Source organism: Temnothorax nylanderi, unplaced genomic scaffold (assembly GCF_030848795.1).
Source record: "Temnothorax nylanderi isolate EJ_2023f unplaced genomic scaffold, tnyl_v1.0 TNYL_tig0027_pilon, whole genome shotgun sequence".
Classification (NCBI taxonomy): Eukaryota; Metazoa; Arthropoda; class Insecta; order Hymenoptera; family Formicidae; genus Temnothorax; species Temnothorax nylanderi.
Genome location: NW_027249089.1, coordinates 290,229 through 312,862, shown reverse-complemented (window position 1 = coordinate 312,862; position 22,634 = coordinate 290,229). Strand labels below are relative to the sequence as shown.

The following is a 22,634-nucleotide window of genomic DNA, read 5'->3' as shown; positions in this document are numbered from 1 at the left end:
TTTAATGTTTATCGGGGTACGGAATGACACACGACACACACATAAGTTGCGTTGAAATTTATTAAATATATTCAATAAATACATCACAAAATATTACATATTGTATAACAACATTTCTTGTCGATTCTTTAAAATATCAATTACATATATCACACGGGTGTTCAGATATTAGCAGTGCCTTCTTCACGATAAGTGAAGAAGAGCTCAGAAGATTGGCCACTAAGCATACTTTACATTATAAAATCTTTTAGATATTACAATGGAAGACTATACATCAGCTGCGCTTTTTTAAAATTTTTGAACTTACACTTACATGTCTTACCTTAATTGTGCGAATCAAAAATAATTAATGTATTAAATACAACACGAAAAGGACGGTTATTTGAAATTACATGTGCTGTCAAATGCATAATTTTGTACATTACAAAGAATTAATGGTTTTATCGTTTGTCTCAAAGCTCGTTTCTGTATTTGCAATGGATAGATTATGCATTTGATTGCATATTTCATTACGCTTTATTTAACCCTCCGTCTCTGTATACGTGGGTTTACGGCGTCCGAACCAAATTAATATCAGCAAAATTAATATTGTAACTGTAAAACTTGCAAGCCTGCCAGAAAATATTAGATAAATGATGTTTATTAAAATGATTTTGAAATCGTCAACTACAATGTAGACAGTTTTATGAATTTTTTTAGATAAAAAAAAATACTTGAACATTAGACGTGACAGACTCATGTATACACTCCGAGGATGCCAAAAGAACGGAGGGTTAATATATTGTATCGATAAAACTTCATATATTATGATTATTATTATACTACTTTGTTATATTAGCAGCATTAACTTCCAGAAACTTTTAACATTTTATCAACAACAGGCACGATTCGTAATAATATTATAAAAAATTAACATTTGTTATAAATATAATATAAATGTCTCTTTTCCTCTTATCTTATTTATTATATATTATAGTCTTGTTATTATATATTAAATATTATAACTGCATAAAGGAGATGGAATGTAATAGAGTTTTATGCCTTGTTATATTAATATAGCTTTCTGTAATATGTTTTCTGTAACACTAAGATCTCCTGTATTTTACATGGAGTCGTACAATTCTCGTGTATTGCAATTTTATTGTGAGAAAACGTCTTTCCTCCACAGGTACATATTAAATCTTAAATTATAGACGATTGAAAAATGTAAAGATTTAATTATATATAGAAGAATTTAGTATATCTCAAAGTATTTGAATTTTCTTTATATGAACAATTTTTTGGATAATTTTTCTAACTGTAAACATATTTGTTTACTTGCGTGCATCGATAGAGATTTTGAATCATTAATTGATATATAACTAATAATAAAGTTTAATTAAATTTTGTTGGGTAATTAAGTATATTAAACTTTGAGGATATGACGCAATACTTATTAAGTAGTAATGCCTGTTATACTTGAACAAAATAAGCTATATTTGTTAAATAATAAAAAGCTATAATTATTTATACTTCACTTTTATGAAGTTGATATACTATTTTTAGAATTTTGATATAATTAATAGAATTCTGGTCGAAATTTTAAAGTTCCTGATATGTTAAAAAAAATAATTTTATTATGTTAATACTTAACATAAATAAAAACAAAACTAATTTTTACAAAATTTGACAAATCTTACATAAGAATAACACATAATTAATCTTCATTATATTAAGATATTCTGTTAATATATAATACCTTATATTAAAAAATATATATATTATTTGAGGTATTAGGAATTATTGCATCTAAAATGTTATGTTGTTATTATTTAAATTAGACATAAGTCGCTTGTCGATAAAAATCCGACCAGCAGTTGTCATGAGGCAATAACAAATAGGTAGAAAAATTTAAATTTGTCTATATATATATATATATATATGTCAAAGTCATAAAAAATCCATTTGTCCTTTCTTTGTTCCTTAATCCTTAGTACAAAATCCGTATGGAAATAAAACAAAAAAAAATCACCTTTTACAACACACCTTGTTTGTGTAAAAATATCGAAAATTTTTATTATTAATTTGTGTTCAATTGCAATGAATTTTCAAAGACATTTATTCACCATAGCGCAAACTTACGTCCACAACGCAGTCGGCATCATTCCTTCTACTGTCGCAACCGCAGGTTTTAAATCTTCATTGCATAAGAAATTTAATGGCAAGTTGACCAAGTGACCCTTAAAAAAAAAACACCCGTTTGATTTAAACATTAAAATGATGCGGCTATGCACAGGCATTTAAAGCGCTCTCGACACATACCTTTATATTCTCTATCATTTCTTGCGCTAGTAATGGGGCAGATATAGAGAGAGGTACTTTTTCTTGAAATTGCTTCAATATAGCGAAATTGACTACTTTATCGGTGGGAACACAATGAAATACTTCTTCATATATTTCCGTATTTCGTTTGCTTCTAGCGCACCACACGTCCTTGTAGAATGATTTTATAATGGCGTCATCGATATTAATGTCTTCTTTAGTATTCAATAATCCCAGATGTTCGCGGAATAATTTTTTTCTCAAGGAAGAAGCAAATTTACCACAAAGAAAAGGTATATCATTCATGCGGCCATCTTCAAACTCCTGGTCCTGTTTTGCAAATATTACAGCTTTTATTGATTTAAATTGATAAAAAAAATACAGAATCATAATAAAACCGAGGATCCACGAAATAATACAACAATATAATATAAATAAAAGACATCACGTATAATATACAAATTATAAGTTTGAATATTCTGTTAAAAAACTATTGTGTTTACGTATAATTTTACATAAAATTAATAAGACAATCGTAAGATATAATTAACTTCCTTATATATGCTATATGTAGGAATAACATATTTTCATCATCATTTAGAGAAAAAGGAATAATTATTTAAATGATAACTATTTAAAGTTTATTCATCATTGATAAATGTTGCATTAATTACAACAGTATTGAAGATTGTAAGCATAACTTGGCCCAATATGTTGAATATACTCACATGAATTATTACGGCTATTTCGCTGTCCCTTGTAGCAACCATACTTCTGTCATTTATGTTAGCTGACCCGCAGATTACTGTGTTGTCATCTATTATCATTAGTTTACTATGAACATAGATAAGCTCGGTTACCATCGTGCCATTTAACATAGAATGAGTCCTCAATCCATGGAACGTGATGTACTCGCTAGGATCTTCTATACCTGCCTCCAACAGCTGATTTAGAATAGCATCTTTTCCCCTGTTGTTTGATCAAATAGGAAAAAAATTTACGCATGTCGCTTTCTTCTCAATTTGCACTTGGTTGAATGATACGATACCTCGATATAGAATTATAATTCCAATGTGTTATCGCTCGTAATGCTTTTCCGCTTGGTCCTCCAACTTCTCCTTCAAAGCCGGGCAATAACGGCATTACTACAAATACCCTGAACACCGCGCCTTCTCTGTGCGCTCTCAGGATTCTTTTCAATAATGTCTCACCGATTTGATTCTTCACGAGACCTTTGTCCATGGAGGCAAGCGTTATGAAAAATTGATTTTCTATGTATATATACCTACAAATTTATTCAGGTTAACGAAATGTCACATAAAAATATGAAATATGTATATGTACGAAATCCTTACCTTTCTGCTTTACTGATGGCCTGAATGTAAGCTTCCTGTATACTCCGCTCCACAGTCTCTGAATCGAGAAAGCCAGCCGACCAAGAGCTCACCGAACGTAGTACTTGACACTTAACATTGTGTTTGTTTGCCTCTTTGACAAACGGAGCATAGCTCCTGCAGTTTTGATACGATTTCGGTAATAGATAAGGATAACACGGATTCAGATTTGCTTTCTCTAGCTACAACAAGTATATCTCATCAGTGTTCATCACTTTTGCCTGTGTATTTGAACTTAAGTACATGTGTTATCGAGTACGTTGTTATGTGTACCTTGACGGCATTCCAACGCTGTATAAAATGCCTAGCCACATCTCTAGCGGCAGCGTTTTGCACTAAAACTCCTATGTCATGCCATGGCATCCTAGGAGTGGTAGTTCTATCGACGAGATCCTGATACGGTTTCTCAAGATCGTTAAAGTCTTTGACAATGAAGTTTGTGTAGTCTTTACCAAGCCACAACTTTGTCGCGGGTTGTAAACTGCAGGCATAATCCACTGCGTCCTCAGATTCCGGTAATGCAAGTTTACTAAATTATGGAAAAATTGTATGTGTTTAAATAGAGAATGAAATATAAAGTAATGACGATATTGAATAGGAATAAGATTCGTACTTCTCTGCGACATCATCGGCGTTCATTTCATGAGAAGTATATACCATATTAATTAATTCCTGTCTCTTCACTTTAACGGTGTTCTTCATTTTATCGACGGTTGTTTTGGCGACATCAAACAGATTCTTCTTGTGCAGTTCGGGAGTGTTACACTTGACACCATCTCCCTTTTCTTGCAGCATAAAAAGTGAATTATCCGTTGACAATGTTGACAATACTAAATCCTTTTGTGTCTTTTCGTCCATCATCGGTCTTGAAAAATAAATCAATTATGTTTACATTCTTAATTTTAGTTTATATTTAACATTGACAGTACTTACAATAAAGGCATAGATCTGGTGGTCGCCATAGCTATAGTATTTGTTGCTATTGCTAATGGTAACAGAACATGTCTGTCTATACAGCCTAATACCTTTTTACTGCTAGTATTAGTCAGCTTGTCTCTCGAGGGAATGTAGATACTTGATTGATGAATGGATTCTATAATCAACGTATTCTTAGTTGATGTAAAGAATGAATACCAAAAAGGTTTATATGATATTTACCTAAATCTGTCAATCTGTGTTCACTGTTGTCCCATCTACCGTAACATAAATCAATGCCACCGAGAAATGCTAGAGATTGATCAATAACTACGATCTTTTCGTGATGAGCCCAAAGAAGCACGCCTGCTCTTGCATGATCGGGATGTCTCAATACCTTTATATTCTCAGGACATTGTTCTACAAGTCTCTGTTTGCTGTAGTAACTGTTTATGCCTAAAGCGACTTCAATTTCTTTGTATATTAATATGAATATTTTGACACCTTGAACCTATACAAGAAAATATTTATAAAATAAAGACATTCTTGTATTCATTAAATAGTCTTAAATAACAATTCCTCGTTACGATTAATCGATTACATTTATTATCATTTTAAATTAAATGCAACATTTGCATTTTGAAAAAAAAATGTTATCAACTCACTGCTTTTCTTCGTAAAATTTTATCCAGTCGCCAATAATCTCCACCGGGCATTGGTCTTTTCATATGAATTTCTGGTGAAAGCCACCAATCCGCGATAAAAATTTCTTCCTTGGCGTTTTCCAATGCATCGGCCACAGCAGACATGTAATCGGCTCCATCCACGAACCAAGTCGCGGATATGTAAGGACGATATGGAGCAAACGAGTTATGTGGATTTGTTTGTATAAAATCTTTGCCTGCACACCAATATTAAATTAATTAGACACAAAACAAATGTACATTATACATTATACTTTCTGAAATCTTACCTTCCCTATTGCTAACTTCTTGTATAAACTCCATCCATTCCTTAGCCTTTCGTTTTGTCCAACACTTGATGACTATATGTCTACTCAGATTCGCAATCTGCATGCCGCTTCGTGAACCCGTAGTATATACGCCAAGGCTGATCCCAAAACCATTATCCATCAAAATAACGGATTTTATTCTTCCATCTTCAGGATTAAGATATGCAACGAAGGTATCCTTAACAACAAGATGCCTTTTCTGCCATTTGCCACAAAGAGAGGTGCTGAGATAATTGCACTTGATACAGAGCCCGCACTCCAACAAGCCAAGGAAATTGCATCTCGTTTTAGAGCCTGATCCAGTCCGTTTGAGAATCGTACCTTCTTTTCCTTTCATCCCTAAGTCACCCACAAAGGACAAGGGTGAAATGTCCAAAAAATTTATCTGTAAACAAATGACGACGATGTATCTCTTTACGGTTAATTGTTATTAGTAAAATATATATACTTACAGTTTCGGAATGTCGTCTGTAGATTTCTATGTTAAGTAAGTTACTTAGATAATCCTCTAGTTCCTTTCTCCTGTGACTTAATTGCTCATAAGGCACTAGAATGTCCGGTTTATTAGGAAATCTGTAAAAGTGATTATTTGATTATATTTTCCTTCTTTTTTTTTCACCATGGATACAGATCATAATGTATAATTTTCATACCTTGGTAAAACATTTCGTCTGCCTCTTTTCTCGTCCACAGTTCTAAGACTCTTCATACTATTTCTCCTCTCCCTGTGACTTTTTGTAGGGAAAGGTATGTTCAAGCTAGCACGATACATTTTCAATTGATTATGCAGATATTGAATGTGTTTGTATCGCTTTTTAATAGTCCAAACAAAAGGTCCGTGTCTAAACTCTATGGTATATAGATTTGGGTTCAAGGGATGCGTGGTCACACTACGTTCGTTATCTATAATTTTTACGTGCACTTCTTCACCAGGAATAAATACGTTGCGAGTTTGACTTTTGAACTTTGACGATGTGTTGTGTATAACGGTGAAGGGCGTTACACCAAGAGTTTCTAACGATACAAGGAAATAAAGAAACATAAGATTGGTAAAAACTATATAAAATAAAATTAAAAGAGTATGAATATAAATTAAGAGGGTTTGAATTTTATAACGTATAAATTATAAGAGTGAATGATAGAAGGATAAGTAAATAAGTTATAAGAGTAAGTATATGTATATAAAATTATTAGTAACCCGCAAAATTACAGATCAAACTGAACAATGTTAAGGTAATAAAGAAACAGGCCATAAGGAATACTCATAACATAACATTCTACTCAGAATACAAATTCCTACCTTCGCTATCTGCGCATACCGTTTCTTCTTTACGAACTTGTATCGTCTCCCCATTTTCGTCAACCGTTATTTCTAATGAGTCAGGTACTCCTAAAGCGTCATCATATTCAGAATCTTGTGACATTGTGCGGCTTATGCCCCTCCCACGAGGGGCAACTTCGTCCAATTCAATAGGCATCTTTGGCAAGTTTCCTGCAAAGAGTTTTCATATTTTAATTTTTACATTGCACTCCAAATATAAACACACCTTCCAGTCATTAAAGTGAGGAAGGGATAACAATTATGGTCTTGATTACTCAAAGCATAGTACCAGACGTTAGAAGTAGCTCCGGTCAAAAAAAGATAGTAAAATATCTTCACGTATATCGTCACGTTGATAAAATCCCAGATAACAATCATATTGCAAAAGTACCAGATAAGAGAATACAGAAAGTACTAGAGAAAGTTCCTCTCTTTCTCTGAAACTACTTTCGCAACGATGTTTATTTGGAAAAGAAGCCACGTATGTAGATAATAAACGCTTATCGCTATTTCTCGATAAAAAAAAAATAATATTCACCTCGCTTTACGCAGGGCGTAGTTTTCTAGCCTAAAAATATCCCGCCTATCGAGCATCATCGACGGACGCGTATCTCTCTCAGGCACCCGCGCAACAATGCATCACCGTCTCGAGAGTAATCAAGCGACGATTATCGCGATCGCCGTTGGCTGGGTTACACTGTATTACGCGATGATCCGACGCGGCGCGACACGAGTTTACTCATTGCGATGACCGCATGGCCGCGACCACTACTCCACGTCCACAGCTCCACACTACTCCGTATGTCAGTCCGTATACTGTCACTGAGCGAATTACGCTCCTTGACTGGAGATTTGTCTCAGGTGAGACAAATGTATATTCGAAACAAAGAAAAGGCAGAAAAAGGAAAAACGAATTATAGATAGAGAAAAAGCGCGGCCAAGAACGGCAAAATCGGTTTACGTTTTATTTCCGCGCGAGAGACGTGAACAAATATTCATTCTTATGTTAAATCTGAAGATATGTAATGAATTTTCACGCGCGGCATTGTGAGATCTACATTAAATTTCTTCTTCTTTAATTATCTTTTTCTTCTTTCTTTTTTCTTTTTCTTTACCTTGTTTTTCTTCCATTGTCTTCTTAATTTTGGATTGCATTGTGGATTTTCTTTTACAACACCACTTATCTAGTTAAATCAGGTGTAGATTAATTGCAATTAGCTCATTAGATTTCCAATTCTTATGTGTTTCAATTAAAAAAGAAATTCAAAATTACCGGATAGTTTTCGACATTCGATTGAAAAGATACCTGTGCAAAACTACGTCGGTAAGGCGGTTGTTCTTTTTTATGTGAGACAGGAAAGAATGCACTCTTCCTCGATTGAAAAACCGTCTTGAGTCATAATCAATTCCTTTTGTATTTTAATGAATGTTTCGCGATTGTCCTAGGAAGAATTCGTGCTTTCGCTTCGGTCTGAATGAAAAGAAGGACCGTCACACCGATTAGTCGAAGTATCGAGAAATCGTTCGACTTTCCACTTCCTTTAACATTGCCGTTTTCAGGCAGAAGCGGAGTTATACCTCGCGTCGTCGAACTAATATCCAATATTAGCGCGAACGGGCACATCGCGAAAGTAATTGGATCGCGCGTGTCATTTTCTCTTATGTTTTAACCGACTTTCTGTGAAATATCGGCGATCACGCGTTATCGACCCCCATAATGATCCACTTATTCTCGACATGAATGTCAAGGAGAAAGCGACGTGACGTGACGTGTTGCAAGATTTTCTATCAGTTTTTATCATATACCTTTGTATTAGTATTTAATTATTCGCATATTAATCGCATACGTTTATCTTATCGTGACGAGTTATAGGTATGTTCGAATCAGAGTTAAAAGGCCTGTAATAGCTTTAACACTTAAATTTTTACCCTTTCGTCTTTTCTTCTCCTTTCTTCCCCTTATGTATCATATTTTATTTCTCTATTTTATTTTAGTCATAAAAAGATGAGAAACAAGCGAAAAATTTTTCCTTCAAAAATCTTAAAGATTCACAAATATAAAATTTTTTCTTCTTCGATATTATATGGAACTCTTATTTAACTTCTATGATCACAATTGTACTTACTAGAAGGTATTTATAGAGTATGCGAGGAATACTTTATCGAATAAAAATTTCAAGTGCATAATTAAACACGCGCAACGTATAACGTCATATTTTTTATAGGAATTCGTACGATTTTATCTTGCGAAAAAATAATTATGCTTTAAGACGATTGGTTCACTGATTTAATTATATACAAAATTTAAATTTATTGAAATATTGATATCTGCAACGTATTTTGTAAAAGCATATTTTTAAAATCAGTTCTAAAAGAAGAAGCATCTTGTTTTTCTAACGATATTATAACGTGAAAGGAAGAAACTATATTTCAATAAAATTATTCAGGAGATATATCGCGAGACGCGAGGACACTATGTAGTTCAAAGAGGAAATGTGCAATGTTCTTTTACGCCTTTCTATAAATATTTAATAAGCGAGTCAATCATTCGGAGTGTATTTTATAATTCCTCGATTTTATTATACAAATCTGAACATGTTAAAATCCTTGAAGATATATCTACCGGATATCCTTGGGATTACATTTCGCTGTACAGGTATTTCGTAGACCACTCTTTCGACATTGACTGTTTCGTATTATCTCTGTTCGAATAACTCGATCAATGCATAATTAATTACTTATCGTATGCGCCCCTTTTTATAAAACGCGGTTTGTGAACCTATTTAAATAATGCCTTACACTCCACACGTGTACTTTGAGTTAGCATTTTACATCCGGATTGCATGGAAAGTAAAAAGTTGCCGCCAGAATAACAGCCGACTTTATTCTGTCATATCATTAATTGCGAAATAGAATATTTATGTTTATGACTCGCATAAATATTATTCTAAATTTTATTCCTCGCTTAATTATTGCCATTATTTTCAATATAATAAGCATTTAAACTATATTTAGTAAGTAATGTCGTATCTTTAAAAATGTGATTCTATATGGAAGTTTTATTTATTGTATGTACATTGATAATTAATTATATAATATGTATGTGATTATAATATATGTGATGATATATAAAATAAATTATTTATCTTATATATGTGATGATTATAAAATAAATTATATATTTATTTTATATCACATTTAAGCAAAATATCGAGGAATCGATAACTTTAAACTTACCTTTCTCGCCTTAAAATCGTTGATAAAATATGTGATATCTTGTAGGCTTAGAGTTGATTAAATCAAAGACTTTAGATAAGATTTTTGTGTTGAAACTAATGCAACCGAACATTTACAATTACCAATTTGTAAAGTTTACTTATTCTGACCAAGAATTAAAATAAAATTCTTTTAATGCAGACAATATGTAACAATTTTGCTAATAGTGCTAAAAAACTAATATTGCGCAAATAAGTCAATGTATTTTGTTAATCCCACTTTTTCGTTGCGGAAAATTCGGCGCAAAACACGTACTGCAGACGATAGACGCTCAGCAACGACTGTCGCTGTGGACTTCTTGCGTGGCTTCTTGCCAATTGTGTTGTGCATATTAAGAGTATTAAAAACAAGGATTATAAATCAAAAGTAATTACGATTCAGTAGTAATTATAACAGTTCAGTATTGTAATCTCATAGTTCAAAGGTGTGGCAGAAATCTCATACAAATAACGCAATCAGTATCTATTATAGTTGCTAAACAGTCATTAATAAGTCATATTAGCTCAGAAAGCGACATTAATTAAACGTCTGTAGACTCCAATAACAACAAAAGAGTTAAATCATAATCCATTTCTTACAAAAATAAGATATAATTCTAAGGACATAATTGCAAGATTTAATTGTAAGATATAATTGTGAAGGATATAATTGTAATTTAGAATTTTGTCAAAATTATTAAGTCAATTTATTATTAAGTGGATTTATCTCGCAAAATGTTTTTGAATTTTAATTTAATATGGCTTTACATTCAATTTTATTATTAATAACAAATGCAAGTTTAAGCGAATAATTTGAATCGAATAATTTGCCTCGTGTAGAAAAGAACTTAGAAAGAATTCGACCTTACTCAGAATACATTTCATTTTACTCCGTAACTTCTTGAGAGATCCTTTCTCTTTAATTCGTGGTTGCGGACCTCTTTTCTTTTACTACCACACCCGCATCGAGACGATAAAACCCAGCGTATTCGGGAGAAATACTTGATATCTCGCGAGAAATGGTTCAAGGCCCTTTCTGCGTGAGGCGATCTTGTTTCGTGCACAAAGAACTAACTTTGAGCATATTTTACACTCAGGATCTTTTACTTATTTACTCAATCTAAAATATCGACATACGCATTCGTCGATCGGTCGATCCAGCGAATTGGTGCTCACGCAGCAAGTAAAGAGAGATCGGTTGATGACCGGTCTGGCGAGAATAACGGCTATTGTTCTCGACAATATCAAAATACATTCGCGAAATAAATTCTTACGTTCATTAAGTTTAATTTAGCTCTAAATCGGCGCGATGACAATCGATTTACATTTTCCCAATTAAGATCGTTATTGCGGAAGATCGCGCGTCCCGTTTGTTCGTTTTCGTAGATCGTCCGTCAATTGTCTCGTCCTGGTCATTCGATATTTTTCACATTGGCGACAGTAACGGTAGTGATGGCGATGGCAATGGTGATAGGTAGCGGCGACGGCAGTGGCGGCTGGTAATAGTGGTGGTGGTGGTGGTGGTGGTGGTGGTGCTGGTGACGGTGGCGGATCGTGGTGATCGCGGTGGTGGTGGTCCCGCATTCGGGCGAAAGGGAAAATGCCTGGTCGAGTGGCTCTTTTTTTTCTTCTTTTTCCCCCCCGACTGGCGACGGGGATTTTTGACACGGTCGACGTTCTATCGGACTTGCATTTGTCTCGGAGCGTTCTATCCGAACGTGCCCCCCGGAACGTCCACGTGCAAAACGAACGCGCGAAAAATCGGCGCATCCGAAGATGCGTCACGTGCATCGTCCCACCTGACCAGCCGTTGTCTCGCCGCGCCGTCGCGCGCGAATTCTGTGTGATTTCGACCGATTCTCTTCTCTCGCGTCTTTCTTTTTCTTTCTCCGGAGTGCCGCGCGAGCCGAGTTTCCGTCCGCGAACTTCTCCGCCGTTTCGAAATTTTCGAATCGAAAAAGTGCCGTTTTCGTCGCGCCGATTTATTCGTTTCTTCAATTTGCCAAAGTTTCTCTCCGGTTTTATCCGCCATCGGAGAAAGTATTACGGATTGCCGGGGCGAATTGTGCTGTGGTGGCGCGGAAATGAGACATAGGAATTATAGGATTAGACACGACTGAGCAGCTGCAAGGTGAGCGTGGCTTGGAAATAAGAATTTCGCGCTCTTTTAAAACGCCTGCACACGTGCGGGACTTCCGCGTCGACGCGTGGCTTTAACCGACGCTCATTCACTTTGACCTTTACTATTAATTGATCGCGCGAGAATGAAACGATAATCGAGAGACTCATTCCTCAATTATGTCTGAAAGCATGAAGTTGGTAAAAAAAAATCGTCATAATAATTACGACGTCGTTGTTATAATTCGCTCATTTGTGCGAATGAGGGACCCGTGTTTAGAAGGTCTCTAAGCTCATCGCGGTTGATTCTCGTCGTCGATCGCAAGAAGTGGCCCAGAAGAGCGCGCAGCATTAACGAACCGGACTCGGAATTAACTGACCGTTTCTCGAGCGATACAACTCGGCAGACCACTTTCACGTGCGCAAACCGCCAGATGTACGACCTCCGTTTCTTACGTAAAACTCGGGCACCCGTGTAATCATAGCCGAACGACCGTGCAAATGTCGAAAACTTCTCATTTCCGTTTTTGCCGCAATTTCACTCGATGACATTTCATCTTTACGATCGAACACGGACGCTCCAACAGCTTCGGACAGAGTTAGCAGCTCGTGCTCTTAGCGTTTGTTTTATTAGCTTGCAAAGTGCATCGTAAAGAAAATGAGGATAATTGAATGTATGCCTTTTGTAACTCGTGCCGCATATTTGCATCTCGAATATTGAATGCGTACAAATTGGCACGTACATTTTATATCCATATAACTATGTTAATGCATGGCAAGAATCTTTTAATTAAATTGCCAATTTTATATATTTTATAGTAGAGTAAATTTTCCGGGTTTGAAATTCCGTTATCGTATAGTTTCAAATTGGAGCAAATTCAATTTAGGCAAACATCTAAAATAACTTCTAGCATTTCTTAGATATACTCTATATGTTTGTTGTATTTTTATTAGCTACTTATACTAATTCAAATAAAATTTCAAATATACATATATGTATAAATGTTGAATTAGTTACGTGAGTCTCCGTGAGTTTTGCGTGTTACAAAATAGCATTCCTGAAACGGCCCGATACAGTTTCGCCGCGATCGCATATACTACACGAAAAGAATTTACTTTCTATCGGCGCAAGTACGAACAGCCTGCGAGAAATTAAAGCTGATACTTCAGTTACGAAATCCACGTTACTTAGTTCTAGTAGTATGTAAACTTGCCGCTTCTCTGCCCTCACGTAAAAAAAAAAAGAAACACGCGACCACAAATATTTGTCTTGTCACGTAAAACTATATTCCGCTCGTAGCGAATGTTTCGAAGGAAATTTGTTCGATCGGTTTTGATCGTGCTACTCGCGATTAGCAAACAACTCGGTTAGATAAACGGACTCGTAAACCAGTAATTGTTTCGCATTTGCCGTGCATTACCGTAGAACTGAATGGAACAGATGTCTCGGAGCGATGGTAATTCATGCACTACGGCCACTACGCCGAACCTTCTTTGATATTGATCTTCCCCTCTCGATCTTCCTACGATGCTTCTATTCATTCATGCGCTCAATAAACGTGTACAAGAGAACGATCGTTACAATAAAATTTTATTTTCCTCGTAATAATTATGTTACAGACATTTGTAATATTTTAAGATGAGAAAGATGTTGTAAACTGAAAATACTAATTAATTTGAATCATACTTTGTGTTCAGTATCTCTGCAACTCAATACAAAAATCTCACGTAGAACAATAATTTTAATAGAGAATTAATAGTTTTTATATAATTCGGAATGAATATATTTTTCGTTGTGATGTAACAAATTTGATGTAATGAAAGTACTCTTTGTTTCTTTGTCGCGATTATTGCAGTTTTGTGTTAAAACCGGACGGAATGTTCGCAACATTCTGGTGGAGGGACAGTATATTGCCTGCGCTGCTTCGAAAATAAACAGCGTGGCCGATAGAGACTAACAACCGGCAAGAGTAAAAGTAAATTTGAGCAGCGCGGATAATGCTGTCTTACGTTTGGTGTCTGTATGCGTATCGACCCGAGTACACACGGTGTGCACGTTGGAAAGCACTCATTTTCAACTCATATCAAAACAAAATATTCAAAATCAAAATCGAATTCAGGAATTGGAATCGGTTGAACTGTCTCGATATGTTTATTTTGGATTATAATTTTTCGGGATATATTGTCTTATTTTTGAAATTTTGGGATTATAATCTTTCGAAATATTGTCACACTTCTCAAATTTCGGGATTATGACTTTTCGGGATTTTGCATATGCAACGGTACAATATCACGATACAACAAAACACACATCAAATGTCACGTTATCATTCTTGTGGATAAAGATAGTGTTTATTTTCGCGCAATATTTATGAGAATAAAAAATGAACCCATCAGAATTATCGTTTTCAGTTAGTTTTTATTTATTAAAGTTTTCTTATTAAAAGTAAAATCGGTTTTATTATATATATCTTATTAAAGTAATGAAGATGCCGGTTACATTTGGGAGGGTGTTACGTAGAGTTTACGCAATCGTACACTACATTAATCACTATTTTATCCTATTAAGCATTCTGAACTTAATAAATTTGACATTCGAAGGAAATAATAAATACAATTACAATAATATAGCGATGATCCTTATAATCATTATAATTCTCGAATCGGCAGATCACATAATTACGAAAAACCTTTATTAAGTATATTAACGTGCGTTGTAATTTTTAAATATATTCGTATTTTCCGTCAGCCTGAAATTCTTCAATATTTTATTAAAAGGGACTTCTTAATATTTTTCAGAATGGCAAGGACGTTTTCGTTGAGCTTGGTAGTGGCGTTGCTGCTAATCTTCGCTATTACTGAAGCTTCTCGTGGACAAACTAATCAGGTAATTAATTATCAAAATATATATAATTTATAATAGTGATGATACGTAATGGGTATAGAAAATGCGTCTATTCTTCTAATTTGATACGTATAACTAAATAATTATTTCATAATTATACCAATGACATAATACATCACGGAATATTTTTCAAGCTAAATTATCCGGAAGAGGGAAAAAAATTATTATGCGTATGCGCTCTTTAATTAGAAGGCGAGTAGTATGAATATCATCCTGCCCACGTCGAAGAATATACAATATATAAACTTTAATTTCCAACGCTTTGCGTTACGTGAAATACGTTGCGCAACGTAAAGACGTAAAGACGTGAAGACGCAAATTAAAAACACCAGGGATTTACGGGAACACAATTGTCTACAAATTAATGTACAACGAAATATATATACACATGAAGACCGGCAAGATCCGTTTTGCACGTGTTTTGTGTCAAGGATGCGCGTTTGATGCCGGGCGTTTACAACATTGTTACAGCGTTGTTTTTCTTTTCTGTTTTTCTTCCTTTTTTTTCCACGAAGGCCGTCGACCCAGCGGAACGAGTCGATTCGTATTATTCGACTAAATCGCACAGGTGAAGTTGCACGCGGTGCATCACGATGCTCGGTAATTAGAGGCCGAGAAAGGAAGCAGTTCCTTTACCTAGATGATTACTTGTATAACAACGAAAAAGAAAATCTTCACGAATGATTCACGATAACGACACTTCGCTTCTTATTCCGTTACGATTTGATTTGAATATAGCGCCGTCTTATTGTTCCAATTCTGTACAGGATATTCAAGGTTTCACTTTCATGACAGATTCTTTGATTAATTTGCAACTTTCTTAACAAAAGGATATCGAAACATTAATAATTTCCGTGTTATAAACGATTTAGGTGAACGAACTCCCGAGAAATGCAATTAAAGAAACAAAACTCTATTACTTATTTAAATTCAAAATTCGAAGTTTACTTTCTTTGAATTTCAATTTACAGTGAAATTATTCGAATATCTGATGGTATAAAACACGCACATTAACGAGTTGCGTCAATAATGATCATCCCTGTAATATTTTATTAAATAAATCTTGATATTAAATTTGTCAATGAGTTTATTATTAAAATAAAGTTAAAGTGTGTAGGTTGTCTAGAATATGCTGCTATAAAATAAGAATTACCTCGCAAATAATTATAATTTATACATTTGGAACGTGGTAACAAATGAAAGCACGATACATCGCATAAAAGAGAAACTAGAAATAGTTTGCGCCTTGTCAACGTGGTGAGTCATTCGTCTTTCCCTCTTGATCGTATACTCGGATGTCCAGATTCCAGTTATTCATTTTGCATTTGCCTATAATAATAGATTGCCAGGAAGATCTTGGACGCTTTCGCCGACTCTCTCACGTAAAAGTTGTTGAAACGAGTTCGTGACGTACGAGAATAAACGTCCCTCCGATCAAAGAACCTATTAATCTATTAAAAGTAAAAATCTAGATTAGCATATATTTTGTGTATAAAAAAGTTCGACCGTACTGGCTAATATGTGCATCGGAGTTGATTACCAAGACGCAAAACCGTGAAGAAAACTTTTCCAGCGTTTCAAAAACTCATGTGCTATCCTTACATGTTGCTTTTTATTAAATAGTTTGAAAGAACATGAAAGCATTATTATTCACTGCTTTTAAGTTTGGATGAACCGTTAGATATGCTTAGAAGAATATAACGCTATTTTACGATAGTGATTTAATATAGTGGGATTGCATAATATTAATTATTAATCCTTCGTAACTTGAGGATATTATTTGCTCATGAAGATATGGTAAATCTTTAACAAAGGGACAGTCTGTGACAAACTTATTTTATGAGGTCAAGTTTAACTCGTATAAGATTTAATAAACATAATGTATACTTCACGAGTTTATCACTCTCTAAAATTTATCACGTTTTTTTCGAGAAAAATGAGCATAAATTTCTATTAAATTGAATATATAAAACTATGAAATTTTCATCTTTTATTTTTCTGTTCATTACAGGTGTCTATCATATCTATCATATCTACATTAATTCCCTTGTTCAAATGAGTTTTGCACATTATAAGATTATTGATCATTTATTATCATTAGCTGTCAATCAATGAACGTACCTACCTACGTCTACACTTCAACGTATAATGCATTTCAGCATGAAGTTCAAGCGAACGGTAATGATTCGATATGCATGAACTTCTTGCTTATTCCTTCATACTTAGTTTTATACAACAATTCTTACGATAAAAATATACTTATATATGTATATACACGATAGGAAAATTTTTATGGACATTTTTTGGAATAAATCTATCACAGTTTTTATACCATAATAATGACAATGATAAAATTAACGAAAAGACGATAATAATTAAACATTAAGATATAAATATTTTAATCTACGAAAATCTAGACTAGAGTTCGTTGTCTTCTAATTCGTAAACTCTTATTCCGTGCTCTTATTATCGTAATCAATTACAGGATTGTAATTCTTACGTTTGTTAAACGTATAAGCATTTCACGCACCATTCTAGGTAACGAGGCGGCGCAACAGATACATATAAAACACGGAACACATATAAATGGAGTGAGAGGATAAGAAGAAAAAAGAGATCACAAGTTTGCATGGACCACGCCTAGTCGTGCGCCGTTCGCTTTTAGCGCACGTTATATACCGTGTGATCAAAAATACTCCGTACTCACTCCGTTTTCATGATGTTATAGTTGAATTAGTTATTAAAAAATTAATATTTATATGCTAATTAATTTTAACAAATTAAAAAATAATTATTTATAATAATAATAACAAAATTTAGTGCCAGCAATTGTTAAGTTAATAATTATAAATAAATTATTTTAATTAAAAATTAATTTAAACATTAATAAAAATTTAATATAAAATAAATTGTATATGGTGAAATATTTAAAATTTATTTATAACAGTTATGATTGAATGTAGTCAGTAAAACATAGAATAGTTGAATGTTATAATTAAATACAGTCAATTACAGCTTAAATGTCATAGTTCTATATCGTCAATCGGTGGCGATCATGGCGCAGAAAGATGTGCGCTGCTCTAATGAGCCGAAGATCCGAGTTCAAATCCGACTAAAAATCGTCGGTTTTATTTGATCGACACCTCTCGGAAGGGTAATGCAACCCACCGAGAGCGTAATATCCTTTAGGTTGGGGCACTAGGGCAAAATTATTGTTATAATACGAAACCAAAAGGGAGGCCTCGGATTTGATGAAGGCCGAACTTCAAAAAGCCATGGCTCAATCTTGAGCTGTAGAACCATTGAAGAAAAAGAGAAATTTGATAAATTTCTCGAAAAAATAACTTCTCTAAGTGATGACTTTTAATTCCATTATCTGACATCGAAAAGGTGATGAAAACTAAACTGAAGAGTCGTGTACCATTTCGCAAAATTCGCAACAGTTGTTGATGAGCGAATGAGCGCACACTGCAAATGCAAGTGTGTTATTTCTTATTAATTATCTACTTAATAATCTAATTATTTAAAAATATCTTTCTTTTGGTCCCTACGTTTGCTGTTATATAGTTGAATTTAGTAACTATAACTGAATATAATAACTAAAAATTAGAATACAGTTGAATATATAATAATGTTATTGTTGAATATAGCTTGAATATTATAGATCTTTTTTGTCAATTGTCAGTAGATCGTATTAATCACAACCTACTTAATAATTTAATTATCTAAAGATATCTTTTCCTTGCTCGCTATGTTTACTATTGTACTATTAAATTATTAAATATAGTAAATAAATATAGTAAAAAATAATAACGTTATAGTTGAATATAGTTTATCATAGTTCTCTTTTGACAAGATAATTAAGTTATAGGTCGTATTAATCACGATCTACTTAATTATCTTTTTAATAATCTGATTAATCAAGAAGTCAACACGAACCCCGAAGAGAATTGATATTGCCAATGCTACCTAATCGTTAAATTCCAGACTGAACAATTTCGTTTTCATTAGTATTCGCGATTATCCTCGCTAGCGAAGCAACGCGTATATTCCCTCGGTGAACGTAAGCGCGATGTTGATAATTATTCCGCTGTGCGCACCGATGATCGTAATCTAATAGAAGCAAGAGCGAGATGATTTCTTATCGATTTAACGACGCGTTACGTAAGGCAAACCACAGTTCTTATTCCAGGACAGCTGTTTTTTTTTTATCATTGTATAAGTGGCTCCTTGCAAAGTGTCTGCGACATCTTTCATTTCATCATAATAACAGATAATTTATGTAACGGTATGAAGATTTGTAAATCGTTCCGACAGAAATCAGTGCACGGTTCAAGGCAGACGTCTCTTACTTCATATATAATGTCCTTAGGAATGTAGTTTAATAGAACACTTTTGAATTAAACATAGAGATGTACTCGGAATAATTACGATCCGAACGCTGGATATCAAAACAGATTCTTCGCATATTTGTTAGAGTTTGATATTACAATAAAGCTTTTCTCTGTATCTCACATTTTGTGATCTACATACTGATAAGGACTATATCTTATAACTGATAGCAGACTGAAAAAATATAATATGCTAATACACATCAAATTTTATAGATGAGCGAAAGTATTTAAATCATCAGTGAGAGTCGATATACGAACTTTTACCGATCTCTCGAATTTGTTTCCCGATCTCCTGTCTCCGAATAAAGTGTGAAAGCGTCTGATTAACGTCGCAATCAATTCTGCAAATGCATGTAAATCTCGAAGGCTGTCTTGCCTTTATTTATTTCTCGCCAACAGGCGGTTGGTGCGAAGCACCTTTAATTAGAAACACAAATTATGCAATACGCCCCAGTAAAACGTTGCGATCTGTATCTAACGAACGCTGGTTACGCACGTCGGGACCGCGTGGGTACTGTACGCGTCGCAGTACCCTTTTGCCGAAGAAACACTTCACAATTTAGCTCTATGATTTACAATCGGCGTTTCAGCGCTGCTTTCGTTCGATCTCGAAACGCTCGCGTACGCGCGCGCACGGGTTGCGCATATCACGCTAAATGCGCTCCTATATGCGATGTTTTATTGCGCGTACGCGTACACAAACACGGCCGACAAGTGTACGTCGCACTGACGGATGTAGCACGTTGCACAAGCGCGCGCGAGTGCGATCTAAATCGAGTTTTCCATCGGAGAAAGCGCTTCTTCTGCATCGTTTACTTCAGCAGACTTCCTGATTTATTTGCCATATCTTGCGCGCTCCCTGCTTCTTCTTTTATTTACTCGGATCAGCTTCGTCTAAATGTTGCCCGCGAACGGGATATACATCATTAAAAAATTGATGTTGGACTTTGATACTTTGTTACCTACGTGCAGATACCGTTACGATATACTAATTGAGAAACGGCAAAAGATTGCGACTAGTTATATTCTCCGAAGATAACTAAATGTCAGAAATAACGTAAAATTTATATGACTTTTCTGTGGAAGAAATACAGGAACACTTCTATATTAGGAAAATTCTATATTAGGTATTAAGAACCGAAAATACCTGTGTATAACTATGTATGATATTTTAAGAATAATATATCGAATACGTGGCCAAACTGAATAATATTCCTGTTTATTTACATATAACAATAAAGTCGAAGTAAATGATAATACAGTATATTTGATATTTTCTAAATTATGCCAGCGATAATGTACCTATCGCTACGCGCGTTAAACTCATTGTTATAGTAATGACCCACTTACACAAAGTCTGAGAGCCTGCAATCAATTGTAACGCGAAGCAGCTGCAACGGTAAAACCGCATTTTCTTACTCGTTCTACCTGTAGCATTCGAATAATGATCCGACGCGATTCCAACGTTAATTAACTGCGAGAGGAAACGTTTATTGTTCGCGATTGATTCAGTTAGCTGAGAAATAACGCGAAAGAAAATTACACTTGTTGAGAAACGAAGACTTATACGTGACTTCCTCGTGGTATATAACGATCGAAATTATTTATGATATACGAATATGCGTAACGTAGCAAATGCAAATGTTAATAAATCTCTTGCTCAGAAGTTTCCGCCATCTTCTGTTCAATGGCCATAAATAATTTGCTAAAAAGCGGCAAATTGTAGCGCTTTACCGTACAGCATCAAAGTTTAAGCTTCGACAGATTCTTCGTGGCGGTTACGCAACGTAAGTCTTTTACGCAATGCGTTATACGCGGAATTATAGGCTCAACTTTAACCCATCTAATGAGATCCAATTTTTTTTTCTCGCGTCAGTACGTCTTATTACCAAGACGTGCAACTTCGAATTGAATGGAAAGCGCAGTCAGGCAAAACGAAGGCAAAAACGCAATCAACATGGAGGCTGATATAATTTCGTATTATAGATTTAGATGTTTCGTGACAATAACGTAGGACGTAACGTATATCTTTTTTTGGAATTTTTATTATAAAAGGTTAAGTTTTTTATATGGATTTATGGTCCGTGGTAAAAAATCTTTATGCGTGCATTGTGTCATATTTCGAACAAATAAATTATTATACAATATGCTTCTTTTTTCGAAAGTTGTAGTAATATTTTATAGCTTTCTCTCGTTTCTTTTCATCTTTTTCTCAATTTTACAAAGAACTTAAATGCCAAATCGATTCTTACGTTAAAAATCAATTTTACCACTTTTTTGCCAATTACATGTAGCTTAAATATATAAAACTATCCACAAAATGGATTGTGTATCGAATAAAGAGTAAAAACTTTTTATATATAACTTCTCGTCAGGACTGTAATCGAACAAAGTCATTAATATATTCATAAGTTTCTCGTGGAATATTTTGATGTATTTAATATCTTGTTTTTTGGAAAGATTAGAAACCGAAGAGATAGGAGGATCCGCTTTCTCTTTTTCAGATTTTCCATTGATTTCCATTGATTTCGTAGATGAATGCATAAAATCAAGGTTAATTTTTAAGAAATCTCGAAAATCGAAACGTATAAATTAATTCCGCCATATAAATTCAAGACGCATGTGATAATTATCTCGAAAGGCCAGAAGTCAAAAGATAGTATAAACCTATCCACGTAGTTTACGCTGCATTCAACTTCGTGATATTTACGTATGCATGAGTGTCCTTCAGGTATCGTTTGATTTTGCTTATTAGTATAGGAAAAGTTGCTTTACATTGCAACGTTTAAACTCTTAGTCAGGATTATTGCATTTAAGTGATTCATGTTTGCCAGGTGCATAATGCTCTTCGATATCATTTAATTAAGTATCATATATTTGACGTAAACATTTTTCTATATCAATATTTAATATCATCACACATTAATTTTATATAATTTCGAATATAAAATTAATATAATCAACTGCATGAAGCTATTTATTTATTGCAATTTAATAAAGTTACGTATATATAAGTGTAG

General features: G+C 34.2%; 2 protein-coding genes across 8 annotated transcripts in view; one reads left to right on the top strand and one right to left on the bottom strand.

Annotated features, from left to right (window-relative positions):
* The window catches only part of LOC139770046 (uncharacterized), a 50,889-nt gene that overhangs the window by 1,430 nt on the left and 26,825 nt on the right, over positions 1-22,634 (top strand). For all 3 annotated transcript variants that reach the window (XM_071701689.1, XM_071701688.1, XM_071701687.1), the window contains exon 2: positions 15,115-15,202. In XM_071701689.1, coding sequence (XP_071557790.1) covers positions 15,116-15,202 — 87 coding nt within the window. In that variant the 5' untranslated portion in view covers position 15,115. The remainder of the gene's footprint in view (positions 1-15,114; positions 15,203-22,634) is intronic.
* Pld (Phospholipase D) lies at positions 43-10,504 on the bottom strand. 5 transcript variants are annotated; one of them, XM_071701682.1, is made up of 17 exons: positions 7,482-7,760; positions 7,233-7,386; positions 6,923-7,114; positions 6,276-6,636; positions 6,075-6,195; positions 5,584-6,007; positions 5,276-5,511; positions 4,854-5,121; positions 4,629-4,788; positions 4,309-4,560; positions 3,969-4,224; positions 3,657-3,877; positions 3,350-3,586; positions 3,030-3,270; positions 2,302-2,631; positions 2,122-2,219; positions 43-1,968 (listed from the first exon to the last, which is right to left on the bottom strand). In XM_071701682.1, the coding sequence occupies exons 3-17, from the start codon at positions 7,098-7,100 to the stop codon at positions 1,860-1,862; spliced, it is 3,492 nt and encodes a 1,163-aa protein (XP_071557783.1). In that variant the 5' UTR covers positions 7,101-7,114; positions 7,233-7,386; positions 7,482-7,760; the 3' UTR covers positions 43-1,859. The 5 variants fall into 5 exon arrangements, with proteins under 5 accessions (XP_071557783.1, XP_071557784.1, XP_071557782.1 ...); XM_071701683.1 differs by lacking the exons at positions 7,233-7,386; positions 7,482-7,760 and adding an exon at positions 10,181-10,504; XM_071701681.1 differs by lacking the exon at positions 7,233-7,386.

Excerpts from the sequence above, each read along its gene's own strand:
- Pld (XM_071701683.1), bottom strand. The coding sequence starts at position 7,100 with ATGCCTATTGAATTGGACGAAGTTGCCCCTCGTGGGAGGGGCATAAGC. Across the intron at positions 5,122-5,275 it reads AAATTTTACGAAGAAAAGCA|GTTCAAGGTGTCAAAATATT; the intron begins GTGAGTTGATAA and ends TTTCTTGTATAG. Across the intron at positions 3,878-3,968 it reads AGCGTTGGAATGCCGTCAAG|CTAGAGAAAGCAAATCTGAA; the intron begins GTACACATAACA and ends TACTTGTTGTAG.